Source organism: Hypomesus transpacificus, chromosome 20 (assembly GCF_021917145.1).
Source record: "Hypomesus transpacificus isolate Combined female chromosome 20, fHypTra1, whole genome shotgun sequence".
NCBI classification, from domain to species: domain Eukaryota; kingdom Metazoa; phylum Chordata; class Actinopteri; order Osmeriformes; family Osmeridae; genus Hypomesus; species Hypomesus transpacificus.
This window is the reverse complement of record NC_061079.1, coordinates 72,244-90,411: the sequence shown is the minus strand read 5'-3', so window position 1 is coordinate 90,411 and position 18,168 is coordinate 72,244. Positions and strand designations below refer to the sequence as shown.

At 43.7% G+C, this 18,168-nt stretch overlaps 1 protein-coding gene across 5 annotated transcripts; it reads right to left on the bottom strand.

Moving 5' to 3' along the window:
- Positions 1-1,822: 1,822 nt before the first annotated feature.
- On the bottom strand, positions 1,823-16,651 carry LOC124482808 (protein Aster-B-like). 5 transcript variants are annotated; one of them, XM_047043339.1, is made up of 20 exons: positions 16,170-16,648; positions 13,847-14,066; positions 12,335-12,355; positions 12,011-12,095; positions 10,896-10,999; positions 9,846-9,941; positions 9,691-9,771; positions 9,071-9,186; positions 8,311-8,521; positions 7,576-7,759; positions 6,850-6,993; positions 6,634-6,752; positions 6,344-6,486; positions 5,974-6,077; positions 5,234-5,410; positions 4,833-4,923; positions 4,293-4,352; positions 3,581-3,688; positions 3,272-3,392; positions 1,823-2,896 (listed from the first exon to the last, which is right to left on the bottom strand). In XM_047043339.1, the coding sequence occupies exons 1-20, from the start codon at positions 16,217-16,219 to the stop codon at positions 2,807-2,809; spliced, it is 2,325 nt and encodes a 774-aa protein (XP_046899295.1). In that variant the 5' UTR covers positions 16,220-16,648; the 3' UTR covers positions 1,823-2,806. The 5 variants fall into 5 exon arrangements, with proteins under 5 accessions (XP_046899295.1, XP_046899297.1, XP_046899293.1 ...); XM_047043341.1 differs by having other exon boundaries at positions 6,850-6,996; positions 9,071-9,147; XM_047043337.1 differs by having other exon boundaries at positions 6,850-6,996; positions 16,170-16,647.
- Between the last annotated feature and the right edge of the window lie 1,517 nt (positions 16,652-18,168).

Sequence of the window (18,168 nt, the reverse complement as noted above, 5' to 3'; positions counted from 1 at the left end):
TGATTCAAATATGAAGCCGAAAAATATACATACAGAGCCAACTTGTAGTCATGAGGCCATAATCACTCCCAAAGAAAAATCAGTACTTAATATGAAGGGGGGGGGAGAGAGAGCATGAGACAGAGAGGGACAGAGAGAGGGACAGAGAGAGGGACAGAGAGAGAGACAGAGAGAGAGCCAGAGAGAGGGACAGAGAGAGAGACAGAGAGAGAGCCAGAGAGAGGGACAGAGAGAGAGCCAGAGAGAGGGACAGAGAGAGGGACAGAGAGAGAGACAGAGAGAGGGACAGAGAGAGGGACAGAGAGAGAGACAGAGAGAGGGACAGAGAGAGGGACAGAGAGAGAGACAGAGAGAGGGACAGAGAGAGGGACAGAGAGAGAGACAGAGAGAGGGACAGAGAGAGGGACAGAGAGAGAGCCAGAGAGAGGGACAGAGAGAGAGACAGAGAGAGGGACAGAGAGAGAGACAGATAGAGGGACAGAGAGAGGGACAGAGAGAGAGACAGAGAGAGAGACAGAGAGAGGGACAGAGAGAGAGACAGAGAGAGGGACAGAGAGAGGGACAGAGAGAGGGACAGAGAGAGAGACAGAGAGAGGGACAGAGAGAGGGACAGAGAGAGAGACAGAGAGAGGGACAGAGAGAGGGACAGAGAGAGAGACAGAGAGGGACAGAGAGAGGGACAGAGAGAGAGACAGAGAGAGGGACAGAGAGGCTCTGAATGCTTTCTAGAAAAAAGAAAAAAAAAATCTTTTGATGATAAGATTCAGCTTTGTTGTTAGGGTTTGCTGTAGGGTTTATGTAGATTGATGAGAACAAATATGAACTAAATCCTTTTTGAATGGAGAGGAGTCTGAATACTTTCTGAGCTTACTTCATCAATACTGAAATATTGAAAGGAGAATCATTTTTTAAGCTTTCAATGTAAAAATGTCATATTTGCATTTGAATCCTCCTAATTCACCATCAAATGTACTGTATACTTTTAAGTCCTACTTTATGTTGAAGTCTAGTTTTAAATGTGTTATGTGCTCTGTCACATCGCCACAAAGTACACTTGTGGGTCCAATTGTTTACTATGGGAATGTTTGTAATTTTTCATGTTTTACTACACACAATAGATAATAAACTCAAAAACACATTGGTTTGAGCATCCATGATCTTTCGACAAGCACTCATGCATCATCATAAGTGTAATTGCATTACTGTCAACACAGTACATGGACAGGTGGAGAGGAGATACCATCAGATCAGTTAACATTCATGGGCACTGAAACCAGAAGAGACACTGGTGACAGTCACGGAACTGTGAAGTTCATAAACGTCTTTGGACAATGACGATTCCTTAGCGTTACATTTCAGTCTTTCACTGTACGTAAATAAGGAAGCATAAATAAATACCTCTAAATACTTAACACATTATTAACTTCAAGCAGGGACAAGGATTTCACAGCTTAGTCTTTCCATTTCCTTACAGCTTAATTGCCTTACTTAGGTTGTGGTATACAGCTCTAGTACAGCTCTGGTACAGCTCTGGTACAGCTCTGGTATACAGCTCTAGTACAGCTCTGGTACAGTTCTGGTACAGCTCTGGTACAGCTCTGGTACAGTTCTGGTACAGTTCTGGTCCCCTCAGTGACCTATTGTCAAAAATGTATTTATTACCTTAATGAATAGAAGAGCCATTTGTAAGTGTGTGTTGGGGAGGGCAGATTTAGTGCCACTACATCCTCACTTGGCATACAACACTAAGCGACTCCACAGGTGTGGAGAGAATATTATCCAGATAAATAACATTTTAGATAAAACATGACATACATTGACACAGAGAAACCACTGTCCATTTTATAACCTGATCCCAGGTTAAAGCAACAACATTGAAAGAAGGATTAAAAGAAGAATGTTTTGCTGCAGTTAAGATTTTAACAATTTGTCATGCATAATGTTGGATAAACATTAGACATTAGAACACTAACAACATCTATACTGAAGCTAATAAATAGTCCCATACATTGTCTTTAATGCTAACAGCCAAGCTAGGTTTTCCAACGAGTCAGTAAAACAGGACAGAGCATCGTAGAACTCTACAAGAGCAACTCTACAGAGCAACTCTACAAGTAGAGACAATTTAAGCCTTAAAAAATGCATGGCAACACAAGCTCTCAGGGAAACCAGCCCTGACATGCCACGGAAGCATATTATAAATAAGCCCTGGCCACAATGGACACAATTAAAACTAACATATGAAATATTATACATGTAATTATATGCATCCATATCTGCTGCAGATCTGTTATAATTCTCATCTGGTTCTAGTCTGCCGAACCCTGTTGTAATTGTTAACAGTAATATCATCGGGGCTAAAAGGTGCTCTCTTCTCAGAGTTGGGGCATCTGTCAGTAAGGGTTAGGGTTAGGTGGACAACATATATTGGCTGCTTCTGGAGAGGAAGCGGATTGTGGTTCTGCTGTGGCTGAAACCTGCTCCCAGATTCCAATGCTGGGTGGAAAACGGATACTTCAGGTGTTTTCAACTTTACCGAGTCTGAGACAAAATAAGCTGATTTCAATGTGACTATCTTCCATCAGTGGCATCAACAAACATTACAACATTCTTTGAAAAAAGAGAAACCGGATTGGGATTTTTCACAAGACCACACTGCAGTCGACAGACCGCACTGCAGTCGACAGACCGCACTGCAGTCGACAGACGCTCCTCAACCAAGTTTGTTTTGAATTCCTAGAGGTTGTGGGCCACCAGAAATGGTTGTATATTGCACATAATGTCCATTTTGCCTTAGGATTGTTTGTCAGTGATATTGTGTCCTCTTCTCTGATGATTCTGAATTATAGTCCCTCGAGCCGATGCCCTTCTGCAGGTTCAGTAACGAGCTCTTCATCTGCAGCAGAGAAACATGTCAGCAACAGTGGAGAAAACCCACAACATGTTGGTTGTACTGAAACTCGCTAGAATTTTATTATAAATGTATTCCACAAAGATCAATAGCTCCTAGTCAAGTCATAGTGCCAGTCATATTTCACTTTTCCCCTCATAATGTTAGCCTTCCTACAATACAAAGATCCCATCTCCATTGCTGCTTGCAAATATGTTATTTTACTTAAGAAATCACATGACCTGTATATATAGGAAGAGCAAAATCCATTTCAAAAGTACTGTACAAACTCAGGTTTTAATAAGAGATCACATATGAGAGATCATTTCTGGTATCTTTGGGTTCCGACCTGAGTGATTCTACATTCTGATTGGTACTCACCTCATCCAGCAGGATGACAGAAGTCTTGATGATCTCTTTCCATTTCTGCAGTTCATTGTCATGGTAACGCTGCTGCGTCTCTAAGAGCTTTGTCAACTCTTGCTGAGTCTGGGGCAGTTTACTGGAAATCACACAATTCACTAACATGTAATCAATGAAAGCAAAAATGTTAATAACCCTTATTTTACCAGATTACTTAAACAGCTCAAGATACAACTAATTGAGATATCAAGATGGAAGAGGTACTTTTGAAATATAAAGGTCAGTGAGCATAACTAGGGTTAGATACGGTATGTCTGTGCATGGTACCTTTCTGGAGGACGGAGGTCTTGCCAGGAAGACAGACTCTGTGTTGTGTACTCCAGCATCCATAGCTTGTAGAACAGCATCATGTTCAGAAACACCAGCAGCACTAGGCTGTATGATACAGAGAGAGATACAGAGAGAGATACATAGAGAGGGAGATACAGAGAGAGAGAGATACAAAAAGAGATACAGAGAGAGAGAGAGATACAGAAAGAGATATAGAGAGAGATACAGAGAGAGATACACAGAGATACAGAGAGATACAGAGAGAGATACAGAGAGATCCAGAGAGAGATGAGAATCAGAATAGGGATTTATTCGCCATGAAAGTTTGCACAGACAAGGAATTTGCTTTGGCAGGAAGGTGCATACAATAAACATATAGGAATCTTACATTTAAATATGTGGTCTAACTATACTAAGGGTACATAAACTAGCAATACTAAGTGGAATACAATAAAATAAAATATAAGTGAGATACAGAGAGATACAGAGAGAGATACAGAGAGATACAGAGAGAGAGATAGTGAGGTAGAGAGAGGGAGGGGTAAACTATGTTTTAATCTTCAATTACTGAAAAGGCTTTATTATAAATAAATCAATCAAATGAAACTCAAAACCAAAAACATAGGACTGGTGCAAAAGTAACTATACCTTATACAGATCCTATAGGATGCAATGAGTGCAAAGAGAGAGAAAGAGAGAGATTACATACAACACCAAAACCAAGTGATGAAACAAGATGTTTATGTTCCCTCTCCAACACTCCATCTGTCTGAGTTGCAGGAGAGGGGGAAATTAATACATATTTGCTTTGATGAGTTATGTTAACAATAATAATGTACATGCATAAATATGTCCATGTATACAGACAGAATGATAACAGCGAGGTTGTGTCAATAAACATGTTTATTAAAAGATTCTGTCCTGACAGGATGGCCCCCCTGGGGGCCAGACTGGGGGCCAGACTGGGGGCCAGACTGGAGGCCAGACTGGGGGCCAGACTGGAGGCCAAACTGGGGGCCAGACTGGGGGCCAGACTGGTGGCCAGACTGGGGGCCAGACTGGGGGCCAGACTGGAGGCCAGACTGGGGGCCAGACTGGGGGCCAGACTGGAGGCCAGACTGGAGGCCAGACTGGAGACCAGACTGGGGGCCAGGCTGGGGGCCAGACTGGGGGCCAGACTGGAGGCCAGACTGGGGGCCAGACTGGAGGCCAGACTGGGGGCCAGAGTGTGGGCCAGACAGGTACTCACACCAGGCTGATGAGGAGCAGCAGCTTGGAGACGTTGTAGAGTGCCAGGCCACCTGGGACGGGGTCTGGTATGTGTCTGGTCTGGGTGGAACCTAATGAAGGCAGCCATATTGGATATAAACAAAACCAACCATCACAGAAAGTACTTTCAAGCTGCTCAAAAGCTAGTTGGATTTCACACATCTAACATGTCTTGTTTAAAGTGACTAAGTCAGTGTCTCCATCAACAAATATAACAGCAATAAATATAACTGTGGTTTTATCAGGGCCTGAATATGCTGCTCTAGAAGAGGTATAATTTAAGACAGTTTACTGTAATACAATGCTTTTGAAATAAGAGTGACATGATCAGCTTCATTCTACAAGCTTTTCCTAATATTTGGGAAATGTTGTGTGTCAGACCTGCCACACGCTTGATGAAGTGGATGACCTCCTTGTCGTCCTCGGGGGTTGTCAGGGAGCCTAGAGCCTGGTCCATCTGGGGGGGCCGCACCAACACTCTCTTCCTCCTCCTCACTGCCTTCGGAGACAGTCTGTGTGGCTGTGTTAGGACCACCTCCACTTTACCCAGCTCCACCTCTGTAGGCCAAGAGCACCCAAACATCCCCAAATGTATATGATGTCTGTACGTGTGACTTTTTGTATTGACAGTGACCATGTATAGTGTCTATAACAAGGCTGCAGTGAAGATGCTGCTCTGGTAAGCGCAACCATATGTAGATCCAGAGACTCACTCAGGTGTCAAGTTTATTAGGCTACTCATGCACATCTGTTGTCATCTACCAAGGTAGTAACTAAGATGTGAAACATTTTGTACTTAAATTTTGACCGGAAGGTGGAGCACTCCTTATCAGTAACCTGAAAACTGAATGTTTAATGTATTTTCCATATCTTGCCTGTTTTGTGTATATAGTGGTTAGTCAGGAACTGGGTTGATCAGCTCTTTGATGCTTTAATCAATATAAGGCCATTAATGAGCCACTTTACCAACACCAGGATCAGTCCTCTTGTACTGCCCACTGTTGGTTGGCTGTAACATGGCTGTGTTAAAATAACGTGCAGACGCTAACACAGGCTCTGTATTTATACTTTCTGTGAATTGATACATAGCTAGAGGGTAAATAATGCTGTTCCAGACTGACCGAGGTGTCTGAAGTACTCGTCCAGACCGCTCCAGGAGTTCCTCTCGATGAAGCCTTTCACCAGGCCCCATGGCTGCTTCCTGTAGCGCAGCTCAGTGGACACCCTGACTCACATACACACACGCACACACAGGCACACGCACACACAGGCACACGCACACACAGGCACACGCACACAAAGGGACACGCACACACAGGAACATGCACACACACACACGCACACACATGCAAACACACAGACACACATCACAGACACACACCACAGGTGCACACACAGAGACACACACACAGACACACAGGCACATGATCAAACATGCGCTCCATGTATGTCTTAACTTTCTTTCTTCTTCAGGAAGATAAAGATCGTTACCTGAGTCGACACTTGTTCTTGGCCACCCTGGTGAGCATGTAGCGGTTGAGGGTGTAGAAGTAGTCATGGTAGGGGACATCATGAGCGATCACTTCTGCATCAATGATGTAACACTCGCTTTCCTGGCTGGCTTTGAACAGAGTCTGACAACAAAGAGGGGAGCTTTCAGATCCTGACTGACATTAAATGGCAGTGAAATCAATTATTCTGAAATGTTTGGCACTATTGTAAATACAGTCAGGTGCAATAGCTATAGTTAAATTGTGGGAACAAACTGCTGTTTCACTAACTTGGGTCTCAGTGACGGTGGCAGACTTTGGGGCCAGAGGGTTGGTGAGAGAGATGGTGTACATGATGTCTCTGGTCTGGTTGCCTTCCGCCTCTTTCTTCCATGGGTGATAGACTACGTCTGCCAAGACAGGGAGGGAGACAGATCAGATCAGATCAGGATTCATCCCCCTGATGCTAAATAATCCCACTGCAGACAGCCTGGCCTGCAGACACACCTGAGAACCTGCGCTGGTCAAGGAAGTCCTTCATGAAGCGAGACTCTGTGAAAAGGATGTCGTACATCTTGTCTACGCTGAACTTGTAGACCTCGTTTATGTACTGACGGCCGTTGAGGTCCTCGTGGAATGCTTGCACTTCCCCTGCTAAATAAGACACACACACACAGCAATAATGAACAGGTGTGTGTGTATCACGTTTGTGCCATGTCAGACACACCATGTCAGAAACACACCGTGTCAGACACACACCGTGCCAGACAGACACCGTGTCAGACACACACCGTGCCAGACACACACCGTGCCAGACACACCATGTCAGACACACACCGTGCCAGACACACACCGTGCCAGACACACCGTGCCAGACACACCGTGCCAGACACACCGTGCCAGACACACACCGTGCCAGTCACACACCGTGCCAGACACACACCGTGCCAGACACACCATGTCAGACACACACCGTGCCAGACACACCGTGCCAGACACACACCGTGCCAGACACACCGTGCCAGACAGACACCGTGTCAGACACACACCGTGCCTAACAGACACCGTACCAGACACACACCGTGTCAGACACACACCGTGCCAGACACACCGTGCCAGACACACCGTGCCAGACACACCGTGCCAGACACACACCGTGTCAGACACACACCGTGTCAGACACACACCGTGTCAGACACACACCGTGCCTAACAGACACCGTGCCAGACATACCTTCATCGTGTGTGTCGGAGGAGTCACTGAGCTCGGTGGGCAGGTCCTCGTTATCATTGAAGTCCAGCGAAGGGGAGGGTGGTCGGCTTCTCAGACCACTGTTCATGTTGCCCAGCAACGGAAGGGTCAGGAGTTCACCATCGGGGAGACAGGGGGAAAAATTGTCCAATGGGAGCAAGTCGTACTGCAGAAAGAGCCAATGAGAATTGTTAGGTTCTAGATTCTGTCAATGATATTCTGTCCCTTATTTCATCAAACTTTGAAAAAAAAGTGACAGAGTGATACTATTTATGACTACCTATACAAAGAAAGAATGATCTCTGAGGAATTAACCTTGTTCTAGCTGTGACTATAGGTTGACTTGGGTCTTGACTGTGGTGGGCTCAAGATGGAGAAAATGGGTGGGTTTCCCAGGTAGGCTACCCAGGTAGGCTTCCCTTAGTCAACTAACTTTCAACTCAGATGTGTATCTGTGGCTTTATTATCTTAAGAACCAGGCACTTTACTACACTTTAAGGATGTGTAGTGTTGCATGTGAAATGTAGTGGTTAAAAGTTTCACATTTGCGAGAAATAAAATATATAACCTTATTCACCGCCATGTCGAGCTGCGTCCCATCAGACACCTGCTTTTGCAAGTATGCTGAGAAAAGCTGTAGTTAAGAAGCCCTTTTGCCAGCAATAATGGTATGTCAGCTTTGTTAGAGAAGGCATCGTGGTTGTGAAGTGTACTCACAGGGAGGGCTGTGTCTGGGCTGACCAGACAGGCCAGGGGGTCCAGGGGGGCGATGCCCAGGGGGTCCAGCGGGGGGATAGCCAGGGGGTTCAGGGGGGGGATGCCCAGGGGGTCCAGCAGGGGTAGGGCCAGGTGGCTGAGCTCAGGCTTGGCCTCTGAACGGGCGGGGTCGCTGGCCTCGCTGTCCTCTGCCTGCAGCTCCTCACAGTACCTAGACCACGGGGATGGGCAGCAGCTGGAGGTCAAGATTATCAGATCGGGGAACAGCGAGGCAGCTCACGCTGCTATGAGGGTGCTGGTAGTGTAATATATTTGCATTTGTATTTGAATACTGGATATCAAGTGTGTGTGTGTATTTGTGTCAAAACAATGTGTCTCCGTTTATGATCAGTCAGTGTGAGTGATGAAAGTGTTGACTTTCGTTGATAACACAGCCAGATATACCAGCAGCATGCTCCTCCAGGAAAAGGCCTCCTGTCAGATGTTAGGTTTGCTCCAATACTGTGATTTTGTTTATATTATATATTTCCGTGTCTTGTGTTTCAGCTGTTGACTGTGCATTCACATGCTTAGTTTTTTAGTCCAAAACTCAGTTTTAAGTTCAAACAAACTTGGATTGAGAGGTAAAGAAAGATGAGTGAGAGAGATAAGGTGAGAGTGGAGAGGGTTAGGGTTCAAAGTTAGTATGGGAATGATATGTCAATACATGGTTAGGGTTAGTATGGGAATGATATGTCTATACATGCGGTTCTGAACTCACCCCATGGTGTTGAAGTCGTCGTCCGGGGGGACGTAGTCCTCGTCATCGCTGGTGAGGCCCAGCTCACTGCCATAACACTGGTGGACAAAGTGCCATAGTTCTTTGGGACACAAGGGCTGAAAGAAGTGATGTTAGAGTTGGATTGATATGATGATTAATGAGAGAGAGAAATGGAGGAGTGTTACATCTAGGCCAGCAACTCCACGTCTACGCTCAGATTCACCAGAGTACTAGTGGCGCTGTTGTCCAGTGCTGATTACGCACTATTGTGTGCACCTGTGTTTTTGTTCACCTGTTTCTAATCCTCATTAGTGGAGTATATATAACTGGTTTTTCTGTTACTTGGTTGTCAGTTATTGTGCGTTACCCTTTACTTGCTTATCTTGAGTCAGATGTTTTTTTAAGATTCGGAGTTATGTGCCTCAATTGTTGATATACCCTTGTGGGTTATTAAAAAAAAACCAACGGATCTGCATTTGCCTCCTTATTCCTTCAAACACCGTAACAGGAGAAAGACAGTGAGAGTATCACTAGTTGCAGCGATAGACCAACACAAAACTCTACAATGTTCTAATGTACGGTAGCATCAAATGGACTGTGGATATCCAGGCTGTACTCACCTTTTCTAGCAGAGCATTTTGCCACAGTCTAAACATCATCATGTAAGTTCGGTCCCTTGCCCCAAAGGAGGTGAAAAAATGCTGAGAGAGAAAACACCACAAAAGATTAACAAAGGTTAGTGGAAAACCTACTGTGTGTGTGTGTGTGTGCTAACCTTTTCATTGTCAGTGCACAGCTGGATGGCATTGGGAATGAGGCGTGCTGTCTTCTCTTTAGTCATGGAGCAGATGTCCTTTAACCTTACTGTCAGCTGGATGCAGAAAGAGAGCAGGGGATAAAGTGGTAAGGGTTAGGGTTAGGGTTAGGGTTAGGGTTAGGGTTAGGGTTAGGGTTAGAGTGGTAAGGGTTAGGGTTAGGGTTAGGGTTAGAGTGGTTAGGGTTAGGGTTAGGGTTAGGGTTAGGGTTAGGGTTAGGGTTAGAGTGGTAAGGGTTAGGGTTAGGGTTAGGGTTAGGGTTAGAGTGGTAAGACGCACATATATTATGTGTGCTACATGTACAGTAATACTTAGTAAGATCTGGGTTAGGGTTAGGGACACTGATCCTACACAGACAGTAGTACAGTAGTACTTAGTAAGAAAGATCTGGGTTAGGGTTAGGGACACTGATCCTACACAGACAGTAGTACAGTAGTACTAAGTAAGATCTGGGTTAGGGTTAGGGACACTGATCCTACACAGACAGTAGTACAGTAATACTTAGTAAGATCTGGGTCAGGGTTAGGGACACTGATCCTACACAGACAGTAGTACAGTAATACTTAGTAAGATCTGGGTTAGGGTTAGGGACACTGATCCTACACAGACAGTAGTACAGTAGTACTTAGTAAGATCTGGGTTAGGGTTAGGGACACTGATCCTACACAGACAGTAGTACAGTAGTACTAAGTAAGATCTGGGTTAGGGTTAGGGACACTGATCCTACACAGACAGTAGTACAGTAGTACTTAGTAAGATCTGGGTTAGGGTTAGGGACACTGATCCTACACAGACAGTAGTACAGTAGTACTAAGTAAGATCTGGGTTAGGGTTAGGGACACTGATCCTACACAGACAGTAGTACAGTAGTACTTAGTAAGATCTGGGTTAGGGTTAGGGACACTGATCCTACACAGACAGTAGTACAGTAGTACTAAGTAAGATCTGGGTCAGGGTTAGGGTTCTAGTCACTGATCATACACAGACAGACGTCACAGAAGCATTCATACCAGCGTTTCCCAGCGGAAGATGTTGCTATAGAAACAGATCCAGTTCTCAGACAGGTATAGGCGACCCTGCAGAAGGATGTCGCGTTGCAGCGCGCAGGAATAGTCTGGCAGGAAACACAAAGCATGATTTATTACCAAATGCAAATGGAATCAACTTACGTGCCTCAAAAAGAAACGTGTCTGATGGGATTCCTAATTGTATTACTAGTGACCAAGTCAGCTACTACACCTAACTGTATTTGGTTATTAAAAAAATATCTGTATAATTAGGGACATAACAGTAGTAACCATTAAAGATAATCCAAAATCAAACAGTCCAATGTCTACTATCACACTGAAGAACATGATCTGGGCTGTTTGAGAGGTGTGAGTCTACTTAAAGATCCTGTAAAGCAAATTCCATGATTTGCTTCTCAGTACATTATATACGTGTGAAATGAGTTCCTGAAAGCATGTGCAAAGCGTGAAAACTTTGTCACACTGAAATGTGGAGTTAGACCGTTGAACAGTTTGTCTTCCGTTTTCAGCTCAGGTTTTGTATAGGCAGAGCCAAAACCCGACTGATCTACGTTAGATTACAGACCGTGGCATTCTGTTACATTTAGTCATTTATATTTAGTCATTTACTCAGCTGGTATGATGCAAAGACAAAGTAATTAAAACATAAAACACTCAGAAACTGCATGTAGGTCTGTTCTGATATCTGCAATTGATTTAGCTAGTGTTGCTGTGGTTGCTAAATTCAATATATTCGAGGGAGCGGAGATTCATTTCCTCCAGGCGACAGGCCCCCCCCTCCCCAGTCTCAAGCAGAGAAGACTGCTGATTTTTTTCCATTCGAATTTGGATGGGTAGTTAACAACACATTCTTCTGTGGTGTTATTAACTTAAAACTCATTTTATATTCCACTCTACAGGATCTTTAAGAATAGTGTGCACATTTTAAGAATAGTGTGCAAGCATTTATCTTGTCTACTTGCCTTCCAAACTTCCCTGATGGCTATAAAAACAACCATTCTGATCGGAAAAGGTGTGAAAGAGATTAGGTGTGTACCCTCTCAAATGACAGTGAATGCAGATAGATGATATAGTTTGATCTCCTGTTTCTGACTCACCCACGATGAGGCGCTCTGTATCGGGGAGAGGTTTGAAGAGCTTCCTGAAGTCCTCATTGCGCTGTTTGTATGTGGGGCTCAGAACCTACAGTGAGACAGAGAGGTGATCTACATTCACACTACAAATGGGTCTAATTAAAGCTCAATTAAAATTGTGTTCAATCAGTAAGAGTTTCACAACTAGGCTACCTTTGTCCACAACAAACTATACATATCATATTGGATTTTCCCAGAAAGATGAACCTAATGTTTAATGTCAGATACATCAAGTGTATTGCAGAACACAACATAATGAAGGTAGAAGTGAAGGATAGACAGTCTTACGTTGTACCAGCTCTGGCTTTTCTGCAGTCACAAGCGTGAAAGAAGATAGGAAGAAATAAATATGTTCATCAGTAAACATAAACATCCAAAGAAAAAAACAATTTCCAAATTAAATGGTCAAATTATACTGGAAGCACAGATTACAGACCAGCATGTTGGTTGGTGCTATGGCTTATCTGAAGGGAATAGTATGATTCACGAGGAGATCTGTTGATCTCTACCACAAGAGTGCAGTGTAATCCAACACAAAAATTTAAAATTATTGTACAGCTGTATCTCATTCCGAAAATAATTGGCATAACGCAACGTAGTGCAACATTCCCTAGCACAGTATAATATACATTATTGTGCCTTGGATTCACATTGTTTTACTTTTTTCCTACCTTTTTTTCCTTTTATTTGTAGTTCCAGACTACTAGGTATTCGCAAATTGGTCTGGCTGTGCTAGGCTAGTTCAAGTCCATAAAGTTTGTACGATATGTATTCAATAGGGAGTCGGTGGTGTGGGTGAGGTCTGGGAGTGGGGGAACTTGAGAGAATTTGAATGTGCATGTCCCCTTCAAAAACGAGATGCTGCTTCTCAAGGGGTTATCCTCCAAATAATACATTTCAAGTTTGTTGACACAAACTCAACCACTAACTGAATTTTTATATATGCTGAAAATAATGTACATTTGTATAGGATGAAGATTACTTCGAGCTGGGTTTTCAGATGAAAATCAGATATAATAATTTATTTTGGTAGACTGCATGGCTTAAAAAAATTATATAATGGAGAGTAATGAGACATACAAAACACAGACAAGTGAATGCTAGGCCAGAAAAGAGTGAAGCTTACTTTGGAAAGTCGTTTGTGAGACTAGCATGCATGAGAAGAACAAAGAAAACCTGAATCAGAAAAAAAAATATTCAAAGAAACTGCAAATGCATAAGGAAGAAAATAATCCATGACAGTTTCAGATTATAGACTAGGCACATGATCAACAGATCATAGACTAGTGACATGATCAACGACAATCTAGTTTCTAAAAGTTAAGTCACGAAATAACAAAGTGATCAACAAGTCCGTTCATGAAATGGACGGGATAGCCAAACGGTGCATTTTATAATTAGCATGAAATGGAATTTGAATACATAAAATGACTGAGTGGAATATGAAAATGCATGAAGATACTGTGAGTGGTCACTACTATGGCTATAACTTCCGAACCATGAAACATTCCATTCTGAAGAGGAAGTCACGATGGAGTGACATGATCTACATTTAATTTGTTCAGATCATCTCAATTACAAAATGCAGTTCAAGGACAGGTATCCTTGCTGCTTGGCGTGAGACCCAATGTAGCCCTCAGCCATACTAGGGAAATGCATGAGGCAGAGAATGATGACAAGATTCAGGTCCCTGACTGCTGAGCAGGAACCCACAGCCACACCACTAGGCCTGGCTCTTTTGTAAGCTATAGGTTAGGTGTGTACGTGTGTGTACTTGTGTGTCTGTGTGTGTGCACTCACCTTGGAGTTCTTACCCCCGGTTCGCGTGGCGTTGCCGTGGACCGAGTGGCTACAGGTGCGCTGCCCCAGGGGCTCTGGAGGGGGAGACTTGTCCGAGTGGTCACAGCCCTTCTCCACCATGGCCTCTCCCTCCAAGCTCTGCAGGGGCAGCGGTGAGCGAGGGCGTTTGTGTAGGATGGGTGAGCAAGCGGGTGTGCTCTTGTTTGAGTTACATGCAGGGCTGGAAAAACAGGCGTGAGAGAGAACTGTTATATTTTTCTCATCTCCCTACAACATTGAGAAACATAGCTCAACATTTTGAGCATATGACTTGAAGTTTGAACTGTTATGGAATTCCCTAACTCTGTATTGCACTCCGGCTAAACAAGGTAAGGGACTAGTCTAAAAATAATCTGAGGAACCAACACCACCAAAAAACCTAACAAGGCAACACTTCAGATTAAGGTGCAGAACTACCCTAACCCTATCCTGTAGTCCTGGTGGTCCTGCTTGGGGATACAGATACTGCAGGGATTGGTGCACCCTCGCCCTCTCATCTCTTTCTCTTTGTCACACTCTCTCCATGCATCACAGCGGTCCACTACTCCCACGCAAACTGCTTTGGTGTCATGAGATCAAACTGCTTTGGTGTCATGGGATCATCTTTTTCACACTACTTCTCCGTCTCCCTTCCTTTATGGCTTAACTAGGGTGCTTTGTGCCTGTGCCTAGACAGGGAGAGCTTATTATGAAACAGTGCCCGTATAGTCAGAGTGGACTGTGTCATAACTGTGTGTGTCTGTACTCTACGTAAGCTATTCTCTAGTAGGAAGATGCAGCTCTTTTCATCACTCTCTCTCATTACACACACATTTGAACACATTTACATTTAGCAGACGCTCTTATCCAGAGCGACTTACAGTAAGTACAGGGACATTCCCCCCGAGGCAAGTAGGGTGAAGTGCCTTGCCCAAGGACACAGCGTCATTTGACACGGCGGGGAATCGATCCGGCAACCTTCTGATTACTAGCCCGACTCCCTCACCGCTCAGCCATCTGACTCCTGACTCATTGTCACTACTCAGACACACACACGTCAAATACAGGAAGCATGTTTGTATACCTCCAGGTCTCAGTGATGTTACCAAACTTTTGGTGCTATCCCTGTCATCTAAAAGTGAACCCACCAGGCGTTTGGTATTTTTCACTCTCTGGTGTTTTGGGGAGGAGGAGGAGCAGCACATTAAGGCAGTGCGGCTCCTCCCAAATGGAGCCTTTATCAGTGATTTCCTAAACAATGTCATTTATTCCAAAATCACAATTACCTACTGTCATCACGAGTAGTTACATGGTGGTGAATGTAACCTTAATGTAAAGTGTTTGTCTTACTGCTTTACTCCACCAGTCAGGAAGGTCACATGACAGTCAGATTGCGTTTGTAACCAATAGCAGCTCGCCATGGGTTCGAGCAGGTTATGGAAAGCTGTGTATGTAATTCAATATTCAGACTAAAACTGAAGAACAATGTGATTATCAGAATCAGAAGAGATTTTATTCGCCATGAGTGTTTGCACAAACAAGGAATTTACTTTGGCAGGGAGGTGCATACATTAAACATATAGGAATATTGAAACTTAAATATGTGGACTAACCTTACAAAAGGAGCAAAGTCTAGCTAATACTAAGGGGGGTCTAGCTAATACTAAGGGGAATAAAAAATAAAAATATAAGTAGCTATGTTGTGACTGATCCACTCAGTACTGTCCCATCATGATTGATACACAGCCTCCACTTCTTCCGAGATTATGAAATAAATAACATCCATATTAATCCACTAGGAAGTAATAGTGCTCAACATGGCTGCTTACAATAGCATATATTTTCATAAATTATCCATCCATATTGGGTAAACCTTTTTCCTTTGATTAAACTGTTGGTTATTTTACCTATTTACAGCCTGATCTAATTGGTTAAGGGCATTAACAGACTGATATTTTTGGTTAGAGCTGAATGTTTGAGGTCATTTCATTAAGCAATGCAAACAACACATTACCATGGAATACCCGGACAACCAGGCAAAACATTCTAGTGAAGATCTTTGCTGATGCACTGCAACATTTAGCCCAATTTACGTGCTTTTTTAGAGTAGTTAAACATAAATGAATGACCCAGCTAATGTTGCTTATCAGCCTTAGCTAAAATAAGCCAAAGCAGGCCAGCTAAGCTAATGCTAACCAGAACAGCTGACGATGTTGGACAACACATTTGGCTCTGTGCCCAGAGAGGCACAGACAACCCTGCACAATGCAGCACACAAACGTTTTAAACAATCATGAAAACCAACCTGTAGCCATGAAGGACTAAGCCAGCCCGGTCAGTTTCTCTCCTCTTCATTCATCCATGAATTTAGAGAGCAGCTCGGTTGGAAGAGGAGGAGGAGAAAAGAGCAGTGGGAGGAGCTGCCTCCCTTCCATCCCAAGCAAAAGGGTCTGAAGGTGAAGTGGAGAACAGAAAGCTAGCCGAGAGAGAGTTCAGAAATCTTTGGAGCTCTGCTTTAGAAGACCATTTCATGGCTACCTTCGGTCTCGCCGTCTCTCCCTTTCCACCGCATCTTTTTCTTCTATTTCTCTTCACTCTCCACCGGATAATTTATAAATGTATGTAATGACTGCTGCAAACTCATTCAGTCCCCTTGCCCTGCTCTCTTTACCATTTTTTTCTCCCACCCTTTTTTTCCTCCGTGTACGGCTCCCTCTTCTCTCCTCCTGTCTGTCTCTATCTGTCGGATGCTTGGTGCAAAGAGCATGGCTGCTCCTCACTTATTCAAGCTCTTCATGAATGGAGCTACTGACGTCACCCCACCCTCACTGTCACACCACCCTCCCAGCCAGCCATCTTGCTGCCCTTCCCCCGAACACACCACCCAGCCCCCTCCGCTCCAGTCCTCCTTCTGTCTCACAGACTAACCCTCTACTCCTCACACACCAACCCCTACTCTTCACATGCATACAAAAACATGAGTACTTAGCCTTCTTCAATATCCCTATCCCTATGTGCTTACCCCAACAATGACCATTGTCGTCTTGACTGCATACAGACACAACTTCCTCTATAGATATCTATCTATATATATTTAGCAATAAAAGACTCATAACTACATCATGACACACTTAAAGTACCATCCACATATTTTCGCCAGTCTCTGCATTCCCCTTCTACCTCGTCTTCACACACCTCCCTCCCTTCTGCCTCACTCTACCCACTAATACCCACTTTTGGCATCTTTCACACCCTACATACTGGCCAAAGGAATACTTGTATAAATACAGTACGAGTGTAAACAGTAGCAAAGAAGGGAGACATACAGTAACATGTTTGTCCTTTTACTGATTAGATTGTTCTTCAGATGTTACAGGATGGACCTTTACATGGACCTATTCATGGACCTTTACATGGACCTTTACATGTGGGTCCCAGCAGCACTGGACCAAGCCTTCTAAAACAAACAGCTGCCCTCACACTCTGGCATCAGAACTGTCCATCCCTCTGTCCAGTCACACTATCTGGCATCAGAACTGTCCATCCCTCTGTCCAGTCACACTATCTGGCATCAGAACCCTCCATTCCTTTGTCCAGTCACACTATCTGGCATCAGAACCCTCCATCCCTCTGTCCAGTCACACTATCTGGCATCAGAACCCTCCATCCCTCTGTCCAGTCCTCCCTGGATTAGTGGGTCAAAAAACATTAAAAAGCCAGCAAAGAAAGGCAATAAACCAACATTTTGTGAAACCAAATAATTGGACACTCCGTGGAACTACATACGCAGGGTTTTTTTAAGATATAGGCATGGTTTGATGAGATATACAGGGTTTAATGAAATATCTAGCGTTTAATAAGATAATCAGGGCTCAGTTTGGAGAAAACAACATTTTCAATTGATCTCTTTTTTCTTAATTGTTGTCTTTGTTGCATGCATTTCTTTTTAATTAATTGTATTAAGTACTTCAGTCAACAACATTTTCAATTGATCTCTTTTTTCTTAATTGTTGTCTTTGTTGCATGCATTTCTTTTTAATTAATTGTATTAAGTACTTCAGTCAAAATAAGGGGTTAGTGTCAACATATACAAAACATGTCAATAAATAAACTTGAAAAACTCTTGCCAAATAAATACAGTTCTTCACCCTAACCTTCCCCCAAATATTTTTTTTCATGATATCATCCCTTGTTTCTCTGATGAATTCCTAGATGAACTTGGGCCCTTGTCTAGGAAGGTTGAACTTTTAAAACGGGTTGTAAGTGCATACTGAGTCACTGTGTTTGCAATCTGTATGTTGTGG

Coding starts and splice junctions, on each gene's coding strand:
- LOC124482808 (XM_047043337.1), bottom strand. CDS start 16,219: ATGAAGAGGAGAGAAACTGACCGGGCTGGCTTAGTCCTTCATGGCTAC. Junction 9,942..10,895: donor TCTTCCGCTGGGAAACGCTG/GTATGAATGCTT, acceptor TTCTGCATCCAG/CTGACAGTAAGGTTAAAGGA. Junction 5,411..5,973: donor CGAGTACTTCAGACACCTCG/GTCAGTCTGGAA, acceptor CTTGGCCTACAG/AGGTGGAGCTGGGTAAAGTG.